Below are 17,934 nucleotides of genomic sequence, written 5' to 3'. Positions count from 1 at the left end.
CACCGGCTTTCAAGTTGGCGCTCAAAACCCCGCCATGCTCTTCGCCGGCAGAGTGATTGGCGGCCTCGGGATCGGCATGTTCAGCATGGTGATTCCTCTGTACCAGGCCGAGATTGCCCCTCCGGAACTCAGAGGCTCTCTGGTATCGCTGCAGCAGCTGTCCATCACCATCGGTACCTGCATCAGCTTCTGGCTCGACTATGGCATGCACTTTGTCGGGGGTAGCCACTGTGACCCTGCAGGAGTAGCGAATCCTTATTCTTCGACCAACACTTTCGAACCGTACCTGGCACACGGCCACACTTGTCTCGGCGAGAAGACGGTCTCCTGGCGTGTGCCATTGGCTCTTCAGCTGATCCCCGCCTGGATCCTGTTTTTCGGCATGTTCTTTCTCCCATTCTCTCCCCGATGGTTGATGATGAAACATCGCGAAGATGACTGTGTGGCCGCACTGTCCAGGCTGAGAAGACTCGACCCTTCTGACCCGCTTCTGGTCGCCGAATTCCTCGAAATCAAGGCGACTGTCATGTTCGACGAAGAGACCGAGGCTGAGATGAAGGGGAGTGGCGGTGTTCTCGCTCCTTGGAAGGCTCTGTTCGCCCCAAACATGTTCAAGCGGTTGAGCATTGGATGTTGGATCATGATGTGAGTCCCATTGTGCCTGCTCCGATGTACCCGCGAGTCCTAACTGCGAGGGTAGATTCCAGCAATTCACAGGTATCAACGCCGTCTTGTGAGTAGAAGCCGCAGCTCCCCTAGAACAGCAACCTAATTTGGTCGCAGGTACTACGCACCACAGATTTTCGGAAGTTTCGGTTTTAGCTCAGTCACCACCAACCTGTTGGCCACCGGCGTTACCGGTATCCTGCAGATCCTCTTCACGCTCCCATCAGTATTCTTCCTCGACAACTTTGGTCGAAAGACGTTCTTGATCGTCGGGGCGATTGGTATGTGTGCCTGCCATATCGTCGTCGCGTCGGTAGACGGCGTGTACGAGGACAAGTGGGCGCTGGGTAAAGGTCTTGCCAAAACCCCTGGCTGGGTCTCCATCGCCTTCATCTGGCTCTTCGCGGTCAACTTCGCCTATTCGTGGGGCCCCGTCGCCTGGGTGCTCACCCAAGAGCTCTTCCCCAACAGCATGCGATCCCGCGGTGTCTCGATTGTGGCTTCGACGAACTGGATGTTCAACTTCATAATCGGTCTGACAACCCGTGACATGATCAACTCGATGCGATTCGGTACTTATATCTTCTTTGCCTTCTTCTCTGGGGCGGGCGGTGCCTTTGTCTGGTTTCTGTGCCCAGGTGAGAGAGTCCGAGCCACCCTGGCAAGGTGTCATGATGCTGACCATGCTTGATAGAGACAAAGAACAAGACCCTTGAGGAGCTCGACGTCTTCTTCGGTGGCTCCATCGAAAGCGTCGCCCAGGCTGATCGAGACCGAATGCAACGCATCAATGAGAGACTTGGTATTACCGGGGCGGAACACCCCAGTGATCTCGCCGGGCGAACGGCTTCTATTGTTCAAGAGAAGGGAACGCCGATCACAGCAGAGGCAGAGCATGAATTCAAGGCATGAAAAGGCTTCGCTCTTCCCAGCAGAGCACTCAAAAGTACAGTCTGGGTCACAAAGAAAGAGAACGGACAGCCGCTAGCTGCCCTTGTGGTGACAGAGAAGTCGACTCTCGACAGACTCCTCGCGATGGAGGAAAGGATGATGTCCAACGAAGGGCGAATCTGTCGCGCAGCGTTCTGTTGGCGCGGAACACGGATACCTAGTCGAATAACAAGCGGCTTCGGCCGAAACTGGTTCTGATATATTGAATCCCACTGCGTTGTAGCCATGTCTGTTGTGCCTTTTTGTCTACTGCCCATAGCACGCTCTCAACCCAAGCTTAAACGAGCGAGCTCGTACCCAAGCTTTGCAGCCGGGCTCGGCAGCGTGGTAGACATCTCTTTTAGGCAGACTCAGCTGACATGGTCAAAACCTGTTCAGCCTCAGACATACCAGCGGTGAGAGGGCAATGCGAGTCGCTCCCGTCAAAACAGGGGGCTATGTACCCGCCGGACTTTTCGGTCCCAAGTGGCACGGACGAACTTCATACCTTGTCTCTGATTGCGGGAGAGAGAATCAGAAATCCGAACAAGCAGGCTTGAGAAGATATAGAATGCTAGACCTGATGAGGATAATTGCCGACCCCACATGGACTGACCCTCTTTTCCCCGACGTGCCCAGGCCGCCACGGGGTTCGCGGGGGGCCAGGTCAAAGCCGTGCCCCGATCGACTGTTGCTTGCTCCCAGCTGGGAGGGTTTTTGGTTGAGAGCCAGATTCGACAACAGTTACGCTAAGCCCTTACCTCAAACCTTTGGAGATTCTGACTGCTTATGAAGCTTATGGTTTAAGGGGACTGAGGGCTTGACCAGTGTGATATTTGTGAACCTCCTAGAAGCAAGTTACTCTTGGCTATCAAGGTGGCGATCTATCTGAGTATCAGTCCCTCCTCCCTTTTCACTGCTGTGCCATCTGGGCCATGCCGGCCGCGAACTCAGCCGGATCCGTTACTGTTATGGTCCTCAACTCCAGGAATTCGTCCAAGCCGTAGCCTCCATTCTGCTTTGCCCAGCCGCTCGCCTTCGAGAGCCCCACGGCCAGAGACGCCTCGTCGGTCCCCGTGCCCATGGGAAAGTTGATGTGCGTCTGCCCGACCTCGATGCGGCTCGCAACCTTCAGTGCGCGGCTGATGTCTCTGCTGTACACTCCTGCGCTCAGGCCGTACTTGGTGCTGTTTGCGAGTGCGATTGCTTCTTCGTCGCTCTCCACGGCATGCACGGCCAGGACTGGCCCGAAGGATTCATTGTCGTAGATCTCCATGTCTGGCGTCAACCCGGACAGGATGACGGGTTGCAACTTTGTGGGGGCGAGGAGCTTCACTTCGCCGTAGAGGGCTTTGGCGCCCTTGGAAACCGCCTCCTGCAACATTCGGAGTGTATTGTTGGCCCCTGTGGGAGAAATGGCTTCCTGGACGGGGAATTTCGATGCTGCCGTGGACAGTACCGTGATGAACTTGTCCCAGATGGATTTGTTCACGATGATGCGCTCGGTGGAGAAACAGGTTTGTCCGTTGTGCATGAACGCCCCGTGCACGCAGCCCTGCGCAGCCAGTTCCAGGTCGGCGTCCTCGAGCACCAAGGCGGCGGCTTTACCTCCCAACTCCATGAGAGTGGGCTTCAGGTATCTGCCGGCAAGGGCGCCAATGCGACATCCGACCCCGGCAGATCCGATGAACTCGATCTTCCGGATGTGGCGATGAGATATCAACGCCTCGGTGACGGCGGCGGCGTCTTCGCGTCGCGTCTGAATGACATTCAACACACCGGGCGGAAGGCCAGCACGACGGAATAGCTCCGCGAGAAGGTGATGGGTGTTTGGTGATTGTTCGGAAGCTTTGAGCACGACCGTGCAGCCAACCGCGATCGGAGTATCTATTGCTCGAGTTGCGAGGAAAACTGCTGCATTCCACCTTTGCCGAAGGGGTTAGCTGAATGTCCATGGCGATAGCGAGTTGAACCGTGAATCTTACGGCGGAATGGTCAAAACTACACCAAGTGGACGCTTGTACACATATCCCGTCTGGCCTGGAGTCTGTGACAGTGCTTAGTAGGCGGTGAGGAGCCATAGAGACATTGTCGGGGTATGATCAGACCTGAACCACAGGTATATCTCCGGTAAGAACAGTGGTAATTCTTCCGGCAATCTCCTCCAAGTGCAAAGCAGCTATATTGACATTGAAAGCCGCCCAAGTTTCAGGACAGTTGGTCTCCTCGACCTGTAACTTGATCAACTCGGCCGCATATTCGCGAATCAATGCCGCTGTCTTCTGTAAGATCGTCCTGCGCGTGCGCGGAAGGCTTTGAGACCACGGGTGGAAGGCTTTCTGAGCAGATTCCACCGCGGCCACAGCGTCTTCAGGAGTTGCACTGACGTATCTGACATATTCGGCGTTGAGCTTGCTAGAGGTATTGGTCGCGACTGCGGAGCCTGCTGGCTCAACAGCCTTGTTGTCTATGATCAAAGGCAAAGTCTTCAACGAAGGCATGACGGTCGTTTGTAGTTTTCGATGTTCACAACTCTCACAGGCAAAAAGAGTCGCGAGGTTAATATAATCATTCTGGTATATGACATACAAATGGAGCATTTGCGTACTCCACCATTAATGGAGACGAAAAATCGGCAATTTGCTTCTTTTGGCAAGTCGCAGACCTGATGTCTTTGCCCCTCGACTCTTTGCTGACAGGCCTGGAGGGCCTAACGCGCCGCATCCCAGTCTCGGTTCTTGCCTCAGTGCCCTCGCCAACGTTCATTTGGCGTAGAGGACAAAGCCGAAGCGAGTCTCCAGTGACCTGTCAAGGCTCAGAATGTCTCCTGGCAAAACGGAAGACATGCAAGTCTGCGAATAATTCAATTGAGGAGAACAGATTGTCTATAATCAGTCGTACTTCGAGAACACTTCTGCTTCTGCCTGGGCAAACTCCCTCATGATGGTTTCAACCCTCTCCGCAGACCGGGGAACTACTTTACTTGGAAAGTCCTTGGTGCAAGTAATCAAGCCTTCACTCCAGCCGGTGGCATAGTTAGTGTCTGGTTCCATGGCCTGGCCAGCCTCGTCAATTTGTTTCTCAAACGTGAAACTCCACAAGAGTTTCGCCATGCCCAGGAAGAGATTGCGCTCAGCCAGATGGATTCCTGGACAGGCTCGCCGGCCAGTACCTTAAGATATGTCAACGAGCGTTCGAAACGGCACAAACCGACATTCTGTCCTGCGATCCTTAGGAGTAGAGATACTCACCGTAGCTGTAGTGGTCACGGGAATCATAATCTGCCGACGCGGCGTATTCTGGAGCAAGCAGTGTACGTCCGGCATATCTTGTTGGATCAAACTTGTCCGGTTCGGGAAATTTCGTCTCGTCCTGGTGCAACCCCCAGATATTGAGAAGGACGGTACTGCCTTTCGGCACAAATTTGCCATCTATCCAGTCATCTATATGTGTCGGCAGAAAACGTTAGAATCTTGAACGTGGAACGGAGAAGCGTGGACTGGGGGAACTGACCGCTTGATGTCGCGTGAGGTATGAGACCACCAATCGGACGCCACCTCATAGTCTCCTTGACGACTGCACTCACATAAGGGAGATCTTTGTAGTCAGACCAGAGCGGAGAGCGTCTATCGCCCATCAACTCGTCGAGTTCTTTCTGTGCCTGTTTCTGGACATCCGGATAACAGGTCATTGCTTTGACAAAGTTAAGGAGCGCCGTCGCAGTGGTGTCGGAGCCACCGTCCAGCGCCACACCGCCTAATAGCAAGATTTGGTGCTCGCTCAGGTTTAGTTTATCTTCTTTATCGAGCACTTGATCCATCCAGGAGTTCTTGCTGCCCTGCTGTTGTCTTCTTTGCTTGACCAGATTGAGCTGATCAAGGTACAGCTGGTGCATCTTCTGATGAGTCTCCGTGGCCCGTGAGACCCAGTTTCCAAGCAGTCGCTGAGGTAAGTACTTCAAGAACGGATAGACGTCAATCGGAGGCAGTGCCCCTGTTTCCATGACGTGGGAGAAGTGTTCCATCGCATCGTAGAACTGGTGCATATGAGGTGTACGAACATTTGGTGTCCGACGACCGTAGACTATATTTGAGGACGTATTAGCGTGGTCTTCAGACTCTGAACGCACCTCACATACGGATACTCATGATGATGCTATTGCTGAATCTCTTCGTATGCAGTAAATAGTTCTCTGGTTCGATCACAAAGTCGCGCATCATTTGGACGGCCTCTGCATTTTGGAGCGTGACATGCTCTTTCTCGCACATCGACTCCATAAACTCCTGGTGGATCAGTTTTCGCATTTTCCGCCATTCCTGATCATAAGGCATGGTGAGCAAGTAATCCCCCTGTGTAACGAGGTTCTGTATGATATACGAGGTTGGGCGGTCACTGTACACCGCGCTTTTCTTGTCTAGAAGCTCGCGGACGAGACGACGGTCTGTGAGTACGACCATGGTGCTCGTTCCGAGCTTCAGCGAGAATATGCCACCATATTGGCGCGCCCATTCTGTGAATCTGATAGAGTTCGTAAGATCGGGTCATTGCAAGAACCTCGAGATACATACTTGAAGTGCGCCCCTTTTATCGGGATCTGGTGGATGTTTCCGATGAATGGAAGTGTGGGAGGGCCTGGTGGAATATTAGCGGGACTGAGTAGCTCGGGGATCGCTGTCTGAATATTAACCTGGAGGATAATGAGGTCCCCTGTGCCCGACGCACAGGGCCGCGTAGAGGAGCAGACCAGTTAACACGACAACGACGGAGCTGGCAATGGAAAATGCCATGGTGATGATACCCAGGAAATGTTGAGTTCTGTTAGAGATTCGACTACTTGGGCGATACCGGTCGGACAATAAATCCTTGAGAGACAAGGTCTGGGCAACACAGGAGAGAGAGACCATGAACCTATTTCAGCCTCGTCCGGGGTAATCGGGGAAGTGGGTACGGGAATATTAGCTGTGGCCAATTGGCAATCAAGGCAACCAGTGTCCCGCCTGAATTTTCAGCTGAACGAGGTGGGAACTCCAGAGACAGCAAGCATTGGCCCTTTGCTATTGTGGCCATTCAACTCCGACCTTGCGGCCTCAAGCTGGCCCTCTCCCGCACGAATTGCCATGCCAAAAAGCGGGGGAAATGACAATTACCTCCACCACGGTGTATCAAGGCATTCTCACCTCCAGCAACACTGTCGCCTAACGTCGAACTCTTCCCAACTGATATCGGACCTCTTTGAGACAGAGAGACACCAAACAACATGGCTCACACTTGGCTATCCTTTACGAAGAGCTCATCACCGCATTCTCCAACGGTCAATCGGGCATGTCAGGGCTGTAACAGGTGAGTGACCAGTGCCCGACGCCCCCTCTACACCTGAGTCTAGAACGAAGGCCTGCTAACGATCTTGCTATGCCAGAAAAAAAATCAAGTGTGAGTCCGACCGGTCCTCAGTGGGCAAAATTCAATGACGTTGGGTTCAATCCACAGGTGACATGCGGCGCCCTATCTGTGGCCTCTGCGAAAGGGTGGGCGCTACTTGTACATTTCCGGTAAGGCAAAGGTCTTCGACGTGCCGTGCCAGAGGCCCAAGGACCCGGAAAAGAGGGTCTTCACCGAGCCGTGGTAGTGGGAACGGTGAGTTTCCTCTCCCCATGGTGCATTAACGTCGAACTGACAACGCTGCCGCTACCGGTATCGACTCCAACGCAGTTGACAAAGAAGTTTCTGATTGGCACAAAGGTAGGGCCACAAAATGTGGATAGAATTCAAATCATGCATGAGACGAGACGCCATTGTTGACACAGGCGAAGGTCGATCCCCAGATCCTGTCGGCCCCGAATCAAGAACTATAGTCCAGCCCGGCTCACTGACTGGGTTGGACTGTCCACCGCCAGGCCATCTACGAGCTTTGAATCAGGATCAACCAGACCAGTGGAAGCTAGGACTTCATGCTCCCTGTCCGAAGACATTTCTACCGGAGCATTGCACCCATTTCAATGCTGATTCGACTGCCGATGGTGTGAATGCAGAAGCAAACGGGTGGCACATTCCAGACGCAGTAGCCTACGAGTTGTAAGTCTATTTCCCATGTCCGTCTGTTCAAATCGCGGTCTCTTATGACGTTAGAGTCGGACTCTTCTTTGACTATATCCAAAACTGGCTGCCGGTTCTACATCGCCCACTCTTCTACCGAAAGTATGTTGGAAGTGAGGATTTTCGCGGTCGGGTTGTGAGCAGACAGACCGTCTGTAACGATGATGCAATCCTGATCAACGGCGTGTTTGCGCTCGCAGCCCGGTTCTCCAAAGCAAGCTTCTTCTCAGATACAGATCCTGTCCTAAGAGGTAAGGTCTTTGCAGAGCGGGCGGCAGCTCTCAAAGATCTTGTCTTGAAGGGTATCGAAGAACCTTCGCTTGAACTCGTAAAGGGCTGCGTTCTGCTGGCGTTTTACAACATTACCGCTGGCCATGCTGCACCGGGGTCGTTGCTAGTAAGCGTTTGTGTCCGCTTTGCTTATGATCTTGGGCTTAACGAGACCGACGACGAGGACAAAATCATCTCGGATGCTGAGGAAGACCCAGATGTTTGGATTCGAAAAGAAGAGCTCCGGAGGCTCTGGTGGGTCATTTACGAACTCGATTGCTTCGTTTCGACGGTCTCTTGCCAGCCGTATGGGATTGAAAGAGGAGAGATCAAGGTTCTCTTACCTGTGGCTGATCATCAATGGTTCAATGGTCTTTCCATCAAGTCGTCCTATCTTATCGAACGTCCAGGTGCCATATGGAAGAGCCTTGCTGGGTCGGAGAACCAAAGCCCCCGAGCTTGGTACTTGGTCGCCAATTACCTCAAGTCTTACTTCGCCGATGACGCTCGTCAACCCAAGCGGAACACCTCGGATATGCAGGCGGCGCTCGAAATGGACCTTGCTTGTTTCAAACATGCGTTACCTGCTGGGTTTCAACTGCGGGTGATGAACGTGAATGAAAACAACTTCGGGAACGCCAATTGGGTTATCTCGACGCATTGTATGGTTCTATCGTGAGTAATGATATGATGCCCGCCTACTGCTCTTCTTACAGATGCAGGTGCGAAGCCCTTTTGGAGCGCAGACGATGGTGTCATGCTGGGCCGGAACCATCCTTGAACATTGTCCAGGAGGCCGCGACTTTCGGCAGGCACTTTTACTCTAGTCTGGTTCGGATCGCGCAAATATGGCCCCCGGAGTATATTCCATTAAACCATCCATTCATGAGTTGCTGTATGATCAACCCGTGGGACGCTCTTGCAGCACAACATGAGCCCAACTTCCAAAGCTACGAACTATCCAAGTTACTGCTAAGTCATTACTCGCGGTACTGGAGGATTGGCGGAGCCCTGCTTCGTAAGTTTGTGCCCCTTCACGGGATCGCTCATATAAGCTGATTGTCCTCGCCCTGCTAGGTCTCCTGAGCATCATCCACGAAGGCAGGGATTCAGCTATATACCAGCCTGGCTCACATGAGCGAGAGGTCATCAAGCGCTTCTCGGTCTTGTGCCCGAGCTCTTCCAAGAAGAGAAACTCAGCGGCGTTGAACCCGAGTGCGCAAACCACATATGATCCGTCCGATCCTCCAGCGGAGACCCTACCTGGCTCAGATTTCACCAACCCTGAGGACTCCGACGAGCTTAATTGGGCTCTGAATCTTTGGGATAACCTCCAAGCTTTTGACGCAGACCAGCCAGAGATGGCATTGTTTAGCATCCCGTCGGGTAATCATGTCGAGGCTGGTTCCAATGGACCAATCGATTCAGGTCCCGGCGCTCAATTGCGCACTTCAGTCTTTCCGTTTTCTCCTGACGGCTTTCCTGACGAATTTGCCACTTTATAAACACAATCAATGGAACTCACCCCGTCGAGGGAGATTTGCTTTGGAGACCGAAGCATATGGTCCTTTCTGAGCAGCGTGGTCTGACAGTCATTACAACTGTTGGCATATTTGCCAGCCCTCCCACACAACGCGATTGGCTCGGACTTGGCTTGTAGCCGCTCAAAGCTTCTCATGACAAGCTTCTTCCCTTGGCTACCTAGGTACCTTACGAGCGCCTTGGACTCATCACTTCCTCTGAACGTTAGGGCTACGCAAATTCCCCTTTTCGAAGGTCGTTCCCCGAGAGCAAGACACAGGGAAGATTCGCGAGCACCGTTGCGGCTTATGACATAGCAAAGGAGAGTCAGGATGCGACACCTCCCAGAGTCTGGGACGAGATAACAAATGTCACCGTCGCTACCACGTGATCGCTTCACCTTCTTCGCAGGGATAGCGCGACGTGGGACTAATGGGGACCGTGGCTGTTGCCCAATTAAATCACGAATACGAACTGCCGAGTCAGCTTGCCGGCGGTGATGCGCACATGGCTGCTACCCCCGCCAAGTGCCCCGCCCTAGCCCCCCCGCGAGGACCCACGAGGCTCCCAGATGAATGCCAGCCTCGCCAATAGTATCTGCGTCCCCGCCACCCCAACGGGCTCTCACCCCAGAGCCGATGCTCCAGGCCCGGCGCACAGGTCGGAATTGGGCAAAGCTTCAACAGTCGCTTGCAGGGTTCCATCCAGATGGAAGCAAACCCGCGTGCGCCACGCAGTCATCCCCGATCCGAGCATCATCTTGACGTATGTACTTATATCGGCCCCTTCCTCAGTCGCATTATCTTTTCCAGCCCTAAACAAACACCTTACCCACAACCGGCCTCCATAGCTCGCACTTCAACATGGAGATGAACTACGATGAACAGGTACGCTCCCTCAGATTAAGCGAATCCTATCAACAGACTAACCCAGATTACACAGGAGCTCTCCGCCATTGAGCGAGAGCTCAACGTCGAAATTCTGCCTGGCACGGAGGTGATGGCGGATGTTGGAACGCACCATTTCGTCAAGAGCACAGGCAAGAACCATCGAGTCTTGGTTCCGCAGCCGTCAGAGGACCCCCATGATCCCCTCAACTGGTCGACAGCATGGAAAATCTCCACCATTGTGGCGTCGAGTATGGTCAGCTTTACTCAAGGGTTCGGTCCACTCTCTCTGGCACCCATGTTTGGCGACTACATCGAGGCGTTCCATTGCTCTCTGGCAGATGCAGTGCAGTTCACCGGTGTCGCTATTCTTGTTCTTGGTTTCAGTAATTTCATTTGGTATGATCCCATAATGTCCATGAAGGAGAAATCGCCTACTCACCGCCATTTAGGGTCCCACTCAGCTCTACATTCGGCCGTCGGCCCGTGTACATTTTCTCCCAGTTGATTTGCCTGGGTTCTGCCATCTGGCGTGCCAGAGCTCAGACTTATGGCTCTTTTATGGGCGCTTGCGTGTGAGTGGTGATCCTCGACCCCAGCACAAGAACGACACTGACAAAGATGTTAGTCTGAATGGGATCGGAGCTGGTCCTGCCGAGACCATCCAGCCCGCTGTCATTGCTGATATTTTCTTCCTCCACGATCGTGGAAAGTGGAACACGCTCTACTGGGTTGTCTACATGGGATCTCTCATGGTTGCGCCCATAATCTCGGGGTCGATGGCGGAAAACGTGGGGTGGAGAAGTTTTTGGTGGTTCTACACCGCCCTGGTCGCCCTGTCGCTGATCATGGTCATTTTCATGTTCCCCGAGACGAAATGGCACCGACAGCACCCGAAGGAGGTGATCAGACACGCCATTGCAGCCCAAGAAGCCAAACCCGAAGGCGCCGAGAAACAGTCGGATGCTGTCCTTGAACAAGTGCCCACGGACAACGAACTGGCCCCTGTCGAAACCGCGGAGCGCGACCCTTGGCTCGGCCGTGGGAAACCAAGCAAAGCGCAATGGGGCCTCTACACTCCCAACCCGGACCCGGTCAGGGCTATCATCCTCGACCTTTGGGTTCCGTGGAAGCTTTTCGCCTTCCCCATTGTCGAACTGGCCGCCTTTATCGTCAGCTGGAGCTGTTCGTCGTTCTTGACTCTCAACCTGACACAGACCCAAGCCTTCGCCGCGCCACCCTACAACTTCACCACCGAGCAAATCGGCTTCACCAACTTCGCCATTCTTGTGGGTGCCATGATTGGTTTGTTTACGGCCGGTCCGCTCTCCGATTTGGTTGCCGCTCGCGCGACGGCGAGGAACAGGGGAATCCGTGAGCCCGAAATGCGTCTGCTCGCCCTGATCCCGTACGTCATCATCATGTACTTCGGAAACATCATTGTCAGCGTCGGCTATGAGAACCAATGGCCGTGGCAAGCCATTGTCATAATCGGGTACACCTGCGCCGGTATTCAGGTTGCTGCCATTCCGGGCATCGCCTCGACCTACGCTGTCGACAGCTACAAGCCCGTTGCGGGCAGCCTGTTTGTCGCCATCACCGTCAACAAGAATGTCTGGGGCTATGGTTTCAGCAAGTTTATCACGGTGAGTTCTCTCGAAAGCCCCCTTCGTTCTTCCAGGTGTTGCGTGCGCTAACCCGAGCCCCAGAACTGGATCATTGACGACGGCTATATCCCGCCAATCATGACCAATGCATCGTTGATTCTGCTGTGGTGCTTGTGTGCCATTATATTCTACTTCTACGGGAAGACCTTCCGACGATGGACAAAGAACAGCAGTGTGCATTCGATGTAAGAAACCTTCGAGGACTAGGACATTATAATGAGAGACTCTCGGGATACACTGCTCTTGATATAGCAGCAGCTCTGGGAAAGATCTCCCCGCTCTAGTAGTTCAATAAATGATCTATCCTCAGCTCTTCTCCATCTGTCAGCTCTCCTCTATCTTCGTCACAGACTCGTTATTTCCATCCCTTGGGACTTCCCATGCTGTCGCCGAATCAATGCCACGCCTATCTCTATGATGAGCGTGTTAAACCACCTTGGGTCTCTATTGCAGGGTGTTTTCCTCATCTCCGTCTTGGGCTGTTAGTAATTGGACTCTTTGAAAGTGCTTGCACACGTCGGCCTCAGAGACCGATAATTCTCTGCTCTGCGGACACAAGGCTGCCAAGGCAAGGAGCAGACGGGGCTGTCAGAGACGGAGGCAGCGGTGAGCGGCCGAGTCACGATAGAAACTCGGGACGGTAGAAAATTAGCTGTCAAGGCTGTATATATTCAAAGTAGAGCCGGGTCCGCTCGCTAGAGGGCGATCAGGGCCGCGGAAATCATTCGTATTTCTCAACGTAAAATAGCTCAAAAATCCGGCTTCGCTAGTCCGCGTTTTCGAGACCATTTCGACTTGTCTTGACTAGTTGGGGTTGAATTAATTGCCACGGTTTGCCACGTTCAACTACCTTGCTTGGCTGTGATTGATCCGAGTGTCCGCGTTATTATCCATCTCCTCGGATCTTCGGAGATGCTCATCTCGCGACCAGCGATTCATTCCGTGCCACCGTGTTTATACTTCGGAATATGCACTTTTGGCTTGGACTAATGACTTTACCCTGTGTCTGATAGGCTGGCCTGCCCATATCGGATGACACTTACGAATCTCCGTCAAGTTTCATGGGGTTTTCCTAGACATCAAAAATTCCCATTGTGTACAGGAACGGACGCTCTTCGGCGTCGTCAACTTCCAGGGTTGCTGATGTTACCGGGCGTGGCGGGCGGGCTGTGAGAACCATATCCCCTTCTGGGATATCGGTTCCTGCTCCGCCAGCGCTTGGTGAACTTAGGCATAATGCTTCAGCGCGAGACAGTCCCCAACCCTACGATGACGGAGAAATGCTTTTTTGGCAGATCCAATCTCCCGCTGCCCAACTTCGCCATTGGGGTACGTTTACACCTGGGGACATAGGGCGTCTATCCCCTGAAGCCCCGACCCCACGAAGTCTTGGTATCACCTGAGGCGCCACGATGAAAAGCTTCTTCTTGTGGATCTACGGCAGCTTTGAGCAGGGGGGAGCTGGGTAATTCTCGTGTCAGTAGCTAAGCGAACGGCTTCAGCAACGAGGGACATACCTGCCGAATACCACCAGCTTTTCACAATGTGAAGTATATAAGTGGCTGATCTCCTCAGTCCGACAGCTGTATTGGGGTTGCAGTTCCATAACCCCCAGACGAAAATGGCGAGCAAAGTGGTCCGAGGTCGAACGTTGATGGGCTGCAATCCATCCCGCCTTCTACAGCGATCTGCCGCCCTCACAGACTCAAAAGCTCTGGCAGCAACGCCCTACATAGGCCGCAAACTCTTCAACACCTCTTCGAAGCTGCAAGCTGAGGCCCTCAGCGAGCAGCAGAAGTCGATCGTGAAATCGACGGCACCGATTTTGCAAGAACATGGCCTTGCCATCACGAGCGTCTTCTACAAAAGGCTGCTAAACAATCATCCCACCCTCCGCAACATCTTCAACACTGCGCACCAAGAAACCGGTGCTCAACCGGCTGCCTTGGCACATGCCGTCTGGGCCTATGCCAACAACATCGACAACCTAGGTGCGCTGACAACCGCCGTCTCCAGAATAGGGAACAAGCACGCCAGCCTGGATATCCAGCCGGACCAATACCCGATCGTGGGCGAGGAGTTACTCGCGTCGATCAAAGAGGTGCTTGGCGAGGCTGTGACCGAAGAGATAATCGACGCATGGAAAGCGGCCTACGGCCAGCTCGCAGACATCTTCATCAACTTCGAGCGGGATCTCTACAGACAGGCCGAGAACACTACAGGCGGCTGGAATGGGTGGCGTACGTTCACGGTCGCAAAGAAGGTGTATGAGAGTGACGAGATCGTCTCCTTCTACCTCGAACCCGCCGACAAGGGACCTCTCCCTGGGTTTCAGTCGGGGCAATATGTCTCGGTGAGGGTCTTCCTCCCGGAACTCGGAGTCTACCAACCGCGGCAGTACAGCCTGTCGGACATCCCAGACGGCAAGCATTTTCGGATCTCAGTGAAGAAGGAGTCTGCCAGAGGGCCCATCCCGGCCGGCCGGATCTCGAACGTGCTGCACGAGGACGTCCCCGAGGGAGCACAGATCGATGTCAGCATGCCGCGTGGGGACTTTTTCCTGGACGTCGACGCGGACACGCCTGTAGTCTTGATCAGCGCGGGTGTCGGCATCACGCCCATGCTGTCCATGTTGGGGACCGTGATCGGGCAGAGCGAAACCCGCCCTGTCGGCTTCATCCACGCCGTCCGGTCGGGCCACGTCCACGCCATGAAAGACTACCTCTCGCGCGTGGTGGAGAAGAATCCACAGGTCAAAAAGGCCGTGTTTTATGAGCAGATCGGCGAGGCTGACAGGGAAGGGGTCGACTATGACTTCGAGGGCAGGATCGAGTTCGACAAGGTCAAAGACATTGCCCTGCTTCCGAACGCCCAATACTATCTGTGCGGGCCCATCCCATTCATGCAGCTGCAGCAACAGACACTGGAGGCTCTGGGCGTTCCGAAGGAATACATCCATTCCGAGGTCTTCGGATCAGGCGTCGCATGAGGAGAGAAGGCATGCATAGAATATAAAAACGGGAGCCCGTATGATGGTAAAAGAAAAAAAAAAAACCGGAAAAGAAAGAGAGATTGAGCGAATAATACCACGTCGGTCAGTCTTTCTCCGGAAACCCGGAATGCCCATATCGTCGACTTACCCAGATCATTGCACCGATGGCGGGGGCGATGCCAAATACTTGTCTCGAACTTGTCACCTTAATTCCATGCCCTGGTGAAGCATTGGAAACGATATACTCCAGAGCAATTAAGAGTCGTGGCATCTAGAACGCCTCTCTTGGTTGCTAACCTCTCAGCATATTGCATGTATCGTATCTCTGCTTTCGATGGGTTTGAGAGACTCAGTCGTTTGTCAAAGATGAGGAAGTGTATCATTGTACTACCATACAGTAGCAGTGGGTACACAGGTCTCCCTCTTCGGGGAAGTGTCCCAAAGATAGATTACCTATGTACAGCATATTGCAGGCCCTATTCGAAACCTCCAAGATTGTTGCTTTGCTCCAACGCAGCGAATTGAGCGTCCATTCCACGCTCAGATTGGCTAGCCATAATGGCTGGTTCGCATACCGATCTTCGTAGGACGGAGTCAAAGGCTGATTTGTTGTCTCGACATGGAAGTCCAGCTGGGCCTCTGCCCGTGATAGGGTCCCGGGCGGCTCCGCGCTCAGTGTCGGTTCTGGTACACCGATCCAAGGACATGCGGGAGGGGTCCGACCGTGGACGCCATTTCTCGTCACGTTTGTATTGTTTTCTTCTGTGCGGTGGCCTAAATGGGGTATCCTGGACGCCGAGTTCAGTATATGTCGAAGATATAGTTGTAGACTTTGTTGCAGAATCTCCAGGTGGACTGAAATCTGAGCGTCCAACGGAAGGTGATCATCCATCATTCCTAGGCGTTGCCGGACAATGGGCAATATTTCTCCAATCCTCCCAGCCGACAAAAACTGCACGAAATGACTTGCGGACTCTGAATTCGCTCCTTCAAAATCTGAGATAGCAGTTAGCGCGGCCTGTGGAAGATGAGTGGTGCTTTCTCACAAGGACTGACCGGTCGAGCCTCTGAAGCACCCGGAAAAAAGGTGTCGTATATTTCATACCAATATGCGACCTGATCCTTGCCTGGAGGATTCTTGCGGTTGAGTTTTCTTCGTTCGATCAGATCTTCAGTGATCCTCTCCCGCTCGCCCGGTACTTCGGAGGATCTAGCACCTCACAAGCGGGGTCCTCGCGCCGATGCGCAGTAAGGCTGTCATGCGAAAGAAAGTGGTTTCTGTAGCAACGTTTGCAGTAGCGACGAGGGGCGTAGTGATTGCGTTAGAGATGTTGCCTAACGCATTGTCAGTTGTGAATCCTCTCCTTTCCTTAGTGGAACCCTACTTGAGATATGCAATGTTCACGAAGGCACAAGTCGCGCATGAACGATAACGGTCATCGGGTGAGTCTTGACCAAAGACTATATTGTCATACTTATTGAACGGGCACGCAAAGAGTCGGTACTCGGAACACATTGCATCCTTTCGACGTTTAGTATATCTCACACTGCACCTTTTGCCAGCGTTTTCACCGATTTCGGTTTGTTTTCGTTTTCGTTTTCCCGATGCGTTAGATGGTGCTTGCTCTTCACTCCTACCTCCTTCAGGTGACCTTGATCCATTCGATGCTGCTCTGCCAGATTGAGGTGACCGACTTCGTAGCAGAGCATTCACATAGACCTTAAATAAAAGCCTACTAGACACTGTGATTAGTTTCTCCAGAGCTGTATCTTGAGTGTCCTCACTCCAGTCAGAGCTCGACGCGTCGGTGAGCCGTGAGTATGAACTCTCATGTGTTGTGTCAGGGTTGGATTGTGGGTATGATGTTTTGGATCGCAATATTATATGACCAGCTGTATGGCTGTCACGTCGCCCGCTTAAACCTGGAGCACCAATGGCAGGAAACTCGGACGTCTTCGTGCCTTCAAAGGTCTTTAGACCTGGCGATTCCGTAAGAGGTGGAGCACTATCCGCAGGCATACCTGGTGCCGCCGATTGTTCTTTCCGGGCGGTGTGACATTCGTCACTGGACACTAAAGTGACCGAGCGCACCATGTTGCTGGCTGCAAATGATGGTCGCATGTTAAGTTGGTTGGAAACCGGATGGTTGCTTTGCATTCCATCGGACTGGGCCGAAGAATAAGTTGTGTCTCCGTCGTCTGGCACCTCTTGCCGCTAGGCTCGTTCTCTCTCTCGTTCTTTCTCTCGTTCTTCGTACCACATGACGGACCTTTCACATGGGTCAGCGCATCGGTGCAAAATATCTGGTGGTGGAACACACTGTTCAAGTAACACGGCCACATTACCCTCGCCATGCATTCTCTTGAGGTGTCGCTTAAAGTTGTCGAAACGAATCCATTCTTTGGCGGCCTTTGTGCATCCCGGAGCGAAGAACCTGTATAATTTACTCTTGTGAGTATTGATATTGTGAACCGTTTTCAAGTGTCTGTCTAAATCATTGGCTGAGGCGAAACCCTTCGCGCTTCGCGGACAGGCATCAAAACTGCATTGGTGTTTGCGTGCATGCCGAGCAGAATGTTTCCTGTTTCATCATTAGTCCGTTACGCATGGACCAGATCGGACGAGAACACTCACTTCAGGTCCGACCTTGTTTTTGCGGAATAACCGCATTCAGAAACACTCAAGCTCCTGAACCCGTCGCAACACCGAAGGGTGGGAAGTATAGTTAAAAGGACTTTGCGGAATTGTTGATGAGTGAGAAGACGCGTGAGAAGGTAATTGAGCCAGATTGGGACTGGATATTGTGTTCAAGTTCTGTTGTTCCATGATATCGGAGCGCTATTCACTTGTAGGCTTATCTTTACTGGTATACTGAAATTTCTTAGGCTCGGTTGGATAAGGCGAGTC

The 17,934-nt window shown here is 53.0% G+C and overlaps 2 protein-coding genes across 2 annotated transcripts; both read left to right on the top strand.

Moving 5' to 3' along the window:
- The first annotated feature begins 10,294 nt into the window (after window positions 1-10,294).
- On the top strand, window positions 10,295-12,323 carry PV07_09024 (uncharacterized protein). The gene is made up of 5 exons (XM_016396248.1): window positions 10,295-10,367; window positions 10,423-10,766; window positions 10,820-10,942; window positions 10,996-12,013; window positions 12,077-12,323. The coding sequence occupies exons 1-5, from the start codon at window positions 10,344-10,346 to the stop codon at window positions 12,221-12,223; spliced, it is 1,656 nt and encodes a 551-aa protein (XP_016246104.1). The 5' UTR covers window positions 10,295-10,343; the 3' UTR covers window positions 12,224-12,323.
- A 1,018-nt stretch (window positions 12,324-13,341) lies between these two features.
- On the top strand, window positions 13,342-15,427 carry PV07_09023 (uncharacterized protein). Its single transcript, XM_016396247.1, has one exon. It carries the CDS (start codon window positions 13,656-13,658, stop codon window positions 15,021-15,023), a length of 1,368 nt encoding a protein of 455 aa, XP_016246103.1. The 5' UTR covers window positions 13,342-13,655; the 3' UTR covers window positions 15,024-15,427.
- Window positions 15,428-17,934: the final 2,507 nt, after the last annotated feature.

Source organism: Cladophialophora immunda (assembly GCF_000835495.1).
Source record: "Cladophialophora immunda strain CBS 83496 unplaced genomic scaffold supercont1.5, whole genome shotgun sequence".
Taxonomy (NCBI): Eukaryota; Fungi; Ascomycota; class Eurotiomycetes; order Chaetothyriales; family Herpotrichiellaceae; genus Cladophialophora; species Cladophialophora immunda.
This window is presented reverse-complemented; position numbering and strand designations above follow the sequence as displayed.

Bases quoted from the DNA above. Each gene is read 5' to 3' on its own strand.
- PV07_09024 (XM_016396248.1), top strand. From the start codon at position 10,344: ATGGAGATGAACTACGATGAACAG. The intron at 10,368-10,422 runs GTACGCTCCCTC...CAGATTACACAG, and splicing joins AGATGAACTACGATGAACAG to GAGCTCTCCGCCATTGAGCG. The intron at 10,767-10,819 runs GTATGATCCCAT...ACCGCCATTTAG, and splicing joins GGTTTCAGTAATTTCATTTG to GGTCCCACTCAGCTCTACAT.
- PV07_09023 (XM_016396247.1), top strand. From the start codon at position 13,656: ATGGCGAGCAAAGTGGTCCGAGGTCGAACGTTGATGGGCTGCAATCCA.